Source organism: Urocampus carinirostris, chromosome 2, assembly GCF_059441175.1.
Source record: "Urocampus carinirostris isolate Australia breed hairy pipefish chromosome 2, RoL_Ucar_1.0, whole genome shotgun sequence".
Classification (NCBI taxonomy): Eukaryota; Metazoa; Chordata; class Actinopteri; order Syngnathiformes; family Syngnathidae; genus Urocampus; species Urocampus carinirostris.
In genome coordinates this window covers 39459046-39469129 of record NC_142350.1, presented here as the reverse complement: position 1 = coordinate 39469129, position 10084 = coordinate 39459046, and the positions used below count along the sequence as shown (strand labels likewise).

Genomic DNA, 10084 nt, shown 5'->3' with positions numbered 1-10084 from the left:
AACATGACTTAAAGGAAGGGGGAATAGTCTGACTATTCCGAATAGAACAAAAAAGAAAAAAATACCAAAATGAAAAATTAGTGTAAAGCTGAGAAAAAAACAAAAGGAAGAGAAAAAAGAAAAAAAAAGCCAGAAAAAAAGAAAAGAAAGAAACAAAGGGAAAAAGTAAATAGAGAACAAAAAGGAAAAGTAACAGCTAAGAAAAAATAAACACAATGATATTTTTTAAAAGGGATTAAACAAATGAAAAGAAAAAAACAGGGAAAAAGAAGAAAACGTTTGTGTTGCATTTAAATTATTTCCAATCATACAAGTCAATCTTGTTGCCAACATTGTACTTCCACAAAAAAAATGTGATTAAATACAGTTCTGTATCATGCAACTGACTAAGCCCCTCAAAATGTTAGTAGTATGCGACAAAAGATACCAGGAAAAAAAGAAATGAAAATCTTGTGAAAGAATTGTTGTAAAAACAAATGACGTTTGTAGGCCGTACAACCTTTGCAATAATACATTAGTCAATTCATTCAAAAGTAAACTTTTTTTTGCATTGCTGGAAACTCAGTTTTGGACAAGTTTTGGACATGTTTAATAATGACTCAGTTGCCACACTTGGGATTGCCGTTGCTCACTGTTGTTTCAAGCGTTGCTCACCGACTTTGTGTGAACGCTCAGACCCGTGGAAAATTAGAGGGAACATTGGTCCCTAGGTATGAATGTGTTTGTGAACACTGTATATCTATGAGTACACGCACTGATTGGCTAGCAATCAGTCAGCCCACTACAAAGGTTGGCTCCACAACAGACCCCAACGATTAAGAAAATTAATGAGTTTTCACAAAAATAAAAATAAAGTTTGTAAAGAAAATTTGGTTATCTAAAAACAGAAACCATACCCGTTTTCCTTCATTATGAAGTCATACAGTATTTACTCTACACGATGCCGCGCCCTCCCCTCAAGTCACATGACCCCGGAACAACTCGCGACGTCATTAAGCAACATGGCGTCGGTGTCTGAAATGTACGACGTTGGCTGGGAAGGTAAGCCAAATGACTATTACAGAATCCTTCTCGTGTAGTATTTGTGTAATTTGTGCCCTGTGTATGAGATGTTCGCATATTTTGTCCTCAACATACCGTTTTGTTGAGAAACTGAACAGTGTAACCTCACTACCACTGCTAGCATTAGCAACTCTGCCAAGGGACATATTCTCATCTGTATGTTCAGACCTTCAAATGTACTCGAGATGCATCCTGTATAAGACTAAAGCAGTTCAGTTTTCTTTAAAATATGGTTTTGTGGTAGGGGGCTTGCTGTCCCTTCCGTGTGCATGTATATGTTAGCACAACACGCGTCATTTGTTTACCAAATTAATCGCTGTTTTTAATAAGGTTATGTTCTGTTTTGACAGAGATGCGAGACAAGTTGCGCAAGTGGAGAGAGGATAACTTCAGAAACAGTGAACAAATAGTGGATGTTGGCGAAGAACTCATATGCGACCATTCGTCTAAACTCGGGGATGACAGTGAGTGCGCTATAACTGTTTTTTGGAGGAAGACTGAAGCACCAAGTAAAATCTTTATCATTAGAATATTGTAATTGATTATAAATATGAATACGGAGTTAGGGTACGAGTATTGGAATGATCTTGCTATTAATTTGTCTGCTGGAGAAATGGGAAAAGCACCAGGCACATATGTCAAGTGCGGAGATTGGGATATATAAGCATATGTTCCCTTAAAATGTTTTTTTTTTTTTAATATTCTCCCAAAAGTTTGATTGCTCTGTGAATCATTGTCCAGCATGCTATCACAACACTTTTTAAAAACACAAAAATTGAGCTTAGGGGAATTGCAATTACATTTGATGTTACTACAATATTAAGTGTTCACATTTGTTTTAGCCATTTTATGTGGCAGGTACTAATGTTTTACTTGTAACTTGATGTGCAATGTAAACTCATCTTTTGACATCGCTGAATACTACTGCAACAAATGTTCATCCTGTGATTGCATGTAATTCTTAAAACTTTTTCTATTAAATCTAGATCATACATGGGTGTAAAAAATATAAAATCAACACCTACAGTAGTCAGGGAAAGTGTGACATCTGTATTTCATTTTCATATTCAAATTGAATAATGACACATTGACGAAATTACAACTGAAATCACCACAGGGCGGCACGACAGCTGAGTGTTTACCGCGTCTTCGGTCATGGGTTCAAATCCAGCTACCGGCCTTACTGTGCGGAGTTTGTATGTTCTCCCCGTGCTTGAGTGGGTTTCCTCCGCTCCCACATTCTAAAACATGCATTTTAGGCTAATTGCCAGGTCCAAATTGTCCCTAGGTGTGAATGAGCGAGTGAGTTGTCTCTCTGTGTGCCTTGCGATTGTCTGGCAACCAGTTCAGGGTGTCCCCACTTCTTTTTCTGCGATGACTTTCTTGACAAAATGAATCAACCCCTTCTGTGCACGACTGTCTCATTAAATTAGAACTATTATGCTAAAATTAGAGCAGCACGGCAGCGCAGTGGTTAGCGCGTATGGGACACAGTTCTGAGGTCATCAGATCTAACCTTCCTGTGTGGAGTTTGCATGTTCTCCCAGTGCCTGCGTGGGTTTTCTCCGGGCACTGCGGATTCCTCCCACATTCCAAAAACATGAATGTCAGGTTAATTGGCTGGTCCAAATTGTCCCGGGGTGTGAATGAATGACTGAGTTGTCTGTCTCTATGTGCCCAGCAACTGGCTGGCAACCGATTCAGGGCTTCCCCTGCCCATTACCCGAAGATAGCTGGGATGGGCTCCAGCACCCCCGCGACCCTACTGAGGATAAGCGGTGCAGATAATGGATGGATGGATGGATGATCAAATTATTTTGTTTCTGTAATGCAATTAAAAATGTCATACCTAATGGGTTAGTTACAAATCAACTGAAGTGTTGCAGGTCTTTTATGCAATATTAAAATAATGTGCTCATACTTCCAAAAAGTTGGACTTCACTGCATTTCATTTGAACTGCACTAAGGTAATCCATATAATGTATGACATTACAGTGTATCGACGCTGTTTGCTGTCAATTTGATTAATGTATTTTATTTACAGTAGATTCTTTATTGTCGTAGAAGCATTATAGATATAAGAAACCTATCCAACATAACTTAAAATTATTATTTTCGACTATTTCAAACACAAAATGTACTCACACTAGTTGACCAACGTACACTTCATTGTTTTTCCGAAGGCCTTTTAGGGCCATTTATCATGTGAGAGTTTGATGCAGCCTCCTCCAACCTTTGTGTGCGTCATTGCACGTAGAGGACCAGTAACCACGTTTAACTGTTTGGCTGTGGAGGCATTGGGATTATTCCATTGGTTCAGTCATGAACTGTTTTTATATGTGTTTGACGTAAAAACTGGTAATTATTTATTTTATGTGCAAGAGCGAGGCTGGTTAATGAGGTTAGGCAGGCCAGATTGTTTATTATGTCCCATAAAATTTTCTCAACAGATAAGAAACTAACAACCTCATGTATGGCCCATTCTAAAGTTTTCCTTTTCTTCGTGATGAGGTTTTTGAGTATTTCCTTGCCCTCAGGTAGGTTTCAGATCAGGGAACGTTGTAATAGTGGTCTGTGCAGCCCTTTGAGCATTTTTTTTTATTAAGAGCTATACAAATAAAAATGATTTGACTTGATTATGACCAAAGCTTAGTACTAATACACTTTTAATTATATTCAATGGGATAGAATATTTGGGCAGCACGGCGGCGCAGTGGTTAGCGCTTGTGCGGCACAGTTCATGTCATGGGAACCTGTCATGGGTTCAAATCCAGTTTCAGACTTCCCGTGCGGAGTTTGTATGTTCTCCCCGTGCTTGCGTGGGTTTCCTCCGGGCACCCCGGTTTCCTCCCACATTCCAAAAACATGCATTTCAGGTGATTTGGCCGGTCCAAATTGTCCGTAGGTGTGAATGAGCGAATGAGTTGTCTGTCCCTGTGTGCCCTGTGATTGGCTGGCAACCAGTTCAGGGTGTACCCTGCCCACTGCCCAGAGATGGCTTGTATGGGCTCCAGCACCCCAACCCACCCCCCCCCCCCCCCACGCGATAAGCGGTACGGCTAATGAGATGAGATAGAATATTTCAGTATTTCGCCATAATCAGCGATGTTTGAACAATTAAAGATTTGTTATAGCTCGGTTGATTTGAAAAAGAAAAAAATCTGTGTGACAGTTTTGTTTTTAAAATTGCATTACAAAAAAATAACAAACATCACAATATTTTTCATAATCAGTCCTGTATGTGTAACTTTAGTACAAAATATTTTTTGTGACTTAAACCATAACTTGACTCCCAATGGTTTTTGGCACACTCGGGTCGACTCTTTTTGTGCTTTGACGTCAGAAAGGTGGTGTGCCTGTGATTCTTACTTCAAAACCTGTTTTTTTTTTCAATTTGCTTCTAATAGTCTTGTATGAATTCTGAAACTTGTCAAGAAGTACTGGAAACTGCTTAATTGCTGATCATTAAGGTTCTCTTCACATCTAGGTGTGTTTTCATTAGCTCTTTTATTACACTTGACTTAAAACTCTTTTTCATAAGACTAGTTAACTGGGTGTTAAATAACCTTGTCAAATAGAATGGGCGGCAGTGGCTCAGGAGGTAGAGCGCTCGTCTTGGGATCAAGAGATCGCAGTTCGAATCCCGGCTCCTCCGTGTTACATGTGATGTGTCCTTGGGTAAGACTGTAAAGCGCTTTGGGAAGTCTTGACTTGAAAAGCGCTATGTAAATGCAGATCATTTCATTTCGTTTTCAAATGCAATTAATTGGAACATTAGCCCTAAATAATTGCATCATTTCAGTCGTATTTGCCTTGTTTTCAAATAACAAAATTCAAAAGGAAAAACATCTCTACATTCTGCGTTGAATAATTTTGAGCATTTTGTGCATCTATTTCAAAATTGCACAATTAATTTGAATAGACTATACAGATCTACTTTAAGCAGGAGAATGGAAAGGGTGTAAACCTAGCATCAATTGTGTTTTTCTTCCCAGTATGGATTATTTATGAGCAGGTGATGGTTGCAGCGTTGGACTGCAGTCGGGATGACTTGGCACTGGTGAGTTTTTAATGATGCCTGTTACACATCCAAGACAATCAACAGTAATCATTCTCACCATTGTAGACATTCCGATCCCAGCATCATTATTGCCAAATGTGTAAATACAGTTTGTATTTGACTAAATGGTTTTGCTTTGTCATTTGTATAAAGAAAATCATTGGCAGCGGGTTGGAAACTTTGAGTAATAGGGTAAAGCTTATTAGGAAATAAACTCAAATGTTTTAGGCCCGCTTATTCTTTTCATTGTTGATGTGACATCCTGAAGTCAGATTTCACATTTGTTAATATACAGATATTGCCAGTAATGTCACAATTAACCACGACAGCCATCTATTTTTTTTTCTATTTTTTTTTTATTTTTTTGACCACATACAAACCAGTAAGATTTTGCTATTAGGACAACATATATTTTTTTCAGGACTGGAGACATTACATCCACTTACCTTACATTAACCGAGGGACTCATTAATGTTGACATGTTTTTTTTTTTAAAGATAATTTGTAATTTGCAAATGCCTTTACTCTGAAAGTCTTGTTGCTGTTTTCGCTTCCCGTTGCATCTTCACATTCTTTACATGGAAATAAAGGTAATCTTGCGAGTGCTTGCCATCACAGGTTGATTCTATTCAGTTCTTAGATCAGGGGATGGTGTAATAATAGTCTGTGGTTTGCAATAATCTGTGATTCAGTGCATCCCTTTAAGACTCTTTGTGATTGAGGGCTATACAAGTAAAGTCATTTTTATTTGTATAGCAAATAAACATGACTTAACTTGACATGACTATTCATAATCAGTCATTTAAGACAGTATGTAAAGTATGAAAGTCCAATAGGAATGAATACTTTTACAAGGCATTGTGTGTAAAATATTAAGTCTGCCATGTCTTAAGGTATTTTAAAGGAATTATAACAACTAATGACTAAGGCTGCACGATTTTGGAAAAAAAAAACAATAGCAATTTTTCAGACCAGTATTGCAATTTCAATGTGATTTACGATTTTACAAGAAAAGTTCATTTTCCGTGCTTTTGTGAGTGCCTGATCATAGTGGCATGGAGAGCTTTGTTAGGGTTGTTGTCTGACCATTATTGACTCAGTTGATGTGTAAATAACTACCTACCTATGAAATGCAATAAATAGCATTTTAAGGTTATTAAAATAATGGTCTCGTCTACACAATTTTCAAAATAAACAAACATTTTGTTTTGGGATTCTGCCATAACAACTTATCAAGGCTCACACGTTGGGTGTGTGACATAGCGTGCTGCTTGCAAACATTGCCTCGCCTTTGTTGGCGAGTGCTATTAAAACTTTCCTCTGATCGTCCGACACAGTTTAAACCCAAATTGTGTAAATTCTGGTTGGCCAAACACTCCATCACTCAAAACACGAATGGAAATGAAACACACAAATGGAGCTATAATCTTTGGGGGGAAAAACTTAGTGTCTCGCGTTTACACAATCTCACTACGTCACATTGCAATATCGATTGGACTTCAGTATAACGTGCAGCCCTACTTTTGACCAATATACCCCAGGTCACTGTAGTTGTTTTCTATTCTTCAAAATAAAACCGATTTTTTTTTTTTAATCGTTTATCCCCCTTAACATTCCGTAGATTGCATGAAGAAACATCATGTTACCAAATCAGACATTGACCTTATTACCTCAGTGTGCATGCACATGCTCAATAGCCATTTTGACGCAAGGTCACATAACCTCGGAACATTTTTATTTTAAACTAAAACCCTCTCAAAAAATGTATGTAGATGTGTAAGTTGTGAGTTTAATAAGACGTCAACCTTAATATATCCTTTTCAGTAACATTAGGAATGAGCTTCAACTAGTTTAAACACAAAATTATGATTGTCATGTTTTTGGAATATAAATCAAATACAATTTAGTGAAAATGCACTTTAATTGTTATATCTATCATAGTATTGCTGCTAATTACTGTATTTTATGACCATACGGCACACATCAAAGTTTTAGATTTTCTTTAAATTGTGCACCACGCCCTTTTGTGCAGTGCGCCCTATGTATGTTGTAAAGCAGACGTAATAATCACCATGAGAATGCTTAAGGGTCAAGTGTGAACCTGCCTTCCAATGTAAGGCTTTGGCGTGGGGGCGATAGATAAGCAAACAAATTCACTAAGAGGGGAAAGCAGCACCGAACGTGTTAGAAATGGATTTTAGATGCTTGGCTTAACAACTCTGCTAGGATTGTTGTTTGAGCTTTCACAAATTCTGCATAATTTCAGAGGAGCTGTATGGCATTGTAAGTGACTCTAAAGGTCAAGAATGTGAACCTGGAATGTTGGAGATTTAGCGCAGAGGATGAGGACCCCGATGGGTTTGATTGATAACGATTACTGGTAAAATGTGTGAGTAGCAAACTCAATTTTGCCCAAGCTAGTTTACAAGCACTCGTTTTTATCCGTGTGTCTTACAATGCCTGCGCCCTATTGATGATTAAAACACGTTAGTACTTTGTAATCAATACTGAAATAAACTGCAACCAAACATAGCTCCCGCTGTATTTTTAAATACGCACACTTGTATGCTTGTCTCTTCCTGCAAGGCGCGTGTAGTTTAGGCGCAGAAAGTAAGGCACAATTGGAAGATGTTAGCAGGGTGACAACTGTTGCATGAGAGAGTGTGTGGAGGACAATTAAAGTTCAGTTTGGTGTTTCAAATAAACCCTTGCCAACTTTTTCGCTTACCAAGGAAGCCATATTTGTTAATGTGTATTTTCTTTTAACGAGGAGTGATGCAAAACGACACGCTACAATGGCAGAGGACACCCGCGCCCAATAATCAGATGCGCTTAACAGGGCACTGTGAAAAGTGTATAAGTGCCAAAATTATGTACTAATTATGAACATTTATAATGGGCCATGCAAAAATAGAACCAGATAGACTGCGCCTTTTACCACGGTCTGCCCTATGGACGTGAAAATACGGTAAACGAATATTGGTTTTCAAAAGTCCTAACAAACGCCTATTAAGTTAATATACAATTTACACAGTTACAAGTGACTGCCAGCGTAAAAAAGCGGATAAGAAAAGTTGGTGTGGTTTACATTAAGACAGTGTTTTGTGAAAGCAAAATGCTCCAAAATCTCAAAATTGCACAATTTTTTTCTTTGGTGCGCATGAATGGAGCATAAAATAGTTCAGTAGATTTAGCCAAGTATAATTTGTGTCTCTTGTCTGGCCACATCCTTGCAGACCTGTCTACAGGAACTGAGGAAGCAGTTTCCAGATAGCCACAGAGTGAAGCGATTAACGGGCATGAGGCTGGAAGCTTTGGAAAGGTAAGCATAGCGCAACAAATTCTGGAGCGGGACAAATGGCAAAAACGTCACTTTATTAAATTTTGTACCTAAGGATGCTTGGAATCAGAAACCTTTTACAGCTTTTGGAACAGAAGTCTGAGTTTGAGGTTTGGTTGTGTTTATGTTGGATCACTTGGCATTCATTTTCTGAATTGGGTAACATGGAGAAAGCTTTGACTTTGGATAGCCCTGCATAGACCTTGAGTCACGCTTTCGGGATTCCCGTGGAGGAAGCGGTCAAATCCCACTGTTATTCCCGGGGTCCCTCAATCTTTGTTTATGTCTTGCTATCTGTTTTTGTGCGGAAGTGTGTTTTGGCTAAGTAAGAGTTATGTCATGTTTTTCTTTCGAGTTTTTTGACTAAAACATTGAAACCTTTTTTTGTTCTTTTCTTTTTCTTCAAATCCGATTTAGTAATCCGACAATAACATTGTAATTTATTGGTATGTCAAAAAAGTTTATTTGTTCAAAATTACTAACAGCAAACCAGTCCTTAAAATTCTATCATTGCATCATTCTGCTTTCTGAAGTATTTCAAAGTCTGGCTGACTTACAAAGTGAATGTGACAGTGATAGAAGTTCAGGATGCGCAGCTGTTTGTTGCTAACTGAAACTTCTGTCTTCCGTAGTGTTTATTGGGACACCGATTACTGACTGCACACTGTCTTTAATGGCTGAATAAAACAATACAAATAAAATTACTTAAAAAAATACAATTATGCCAAAGCACAGACTAACCATGTGAGCAAAGGGACGTGGGAGAGACCCACGCTGATGTGGGTAGCAGCAGACTGCTGCAGGAAAGATTTTCAGCCATTGAACACCGTAGAGGTTTCATGTGTATGCTTAAAATCCTTAAATAGGCTTGAATTTTAATGTTGTGTTTTCAAGGATTGGAAAGTTTTGGATATTGGATAAAGTGCTTGTAAATACTTGGAATTATTGGCTTGTTTCACAACAAGTCTGCTTAAAAATGACACCGGCATTGCTTTCTGGCTTTACTTTACCATTGCAGCTTCCATTAGTTTGTCCTGGCATTGTCCCATGTAGCGTCTTTGCCCCCTACTGGTCTCGCCCAAAAGACTGGTGCATGATACATTTAAACAGAGCAGCATAAAGGCAGAGGTTCCCAGTGATGAATTGTTATTGGAAGAACTTTCAGTAACTGAAAACGTAAGCTACATATCACTGTCATTTTAACCAGCCCCTATATGGGGAGAGGTTTCTCCCAAACATATTTACATATTTACATGTGTATTGTTAGAATTAAAAAATATTCGCAATTTACTCAAGATCTAAAAAATGTGTGTGTTGGTAAATAGACATGCCAGATTAAAACTTGCACATCTAAATTACATGTGTCTGTTCATTAGAGCTGCCACAGTGAATCGATAAAATTGATCAAAAGCGTTGGCAACGAATTAGTTCGATTTGTTGTGTCGCGCGATTTATGTTTCGCTCAGCAAGGTCACACGGAGCGCGAGTCGGCCAGCTTAACCATGCGAGGTGGAGTGTGAACAATGGCGCAATTTTCAAAGCCTACAAAAAATTCAACTCATGAAACATAACGGACACGGAGAAAATGTTTGACCGAAGTCTGCAAAAGTGTGTGAGCACTT

The 10084-nt window shown here is 38.3% G+C and overlaps 1 protein-coding gene across 1 annotated transcript in view; it reads left to right on the top strand.

Annotated features, from left to right (window-relative positions):
• The first annotated feature begins 909 nt into the window (after nt 1–909).
• Nucleotides 910–10084, top strand: part of emc2 (ER membrane protein complex subunit 2) — a 29516-nt gene continuing 20341 nt past the window's right edge. The window contains exons 1-4 of the mRNA XM_088326489.1: nt 910–1041; nt 1413–1526; nt 5058–5122; nt 8359–8444. Of these exons, the coding sequence (XP_088182615.1) occupies nt 912–1041; nt 1413–1526; nt 5058–5122; nt 8359–8444 (395 nt within the window). The 5' untranslated portion in view covers nt 910–911. The remainder of the gene's footprint in view (nt 1042–1412; nt 1527–5057; nt 5123–8358; nt 8445–10084) is intronic.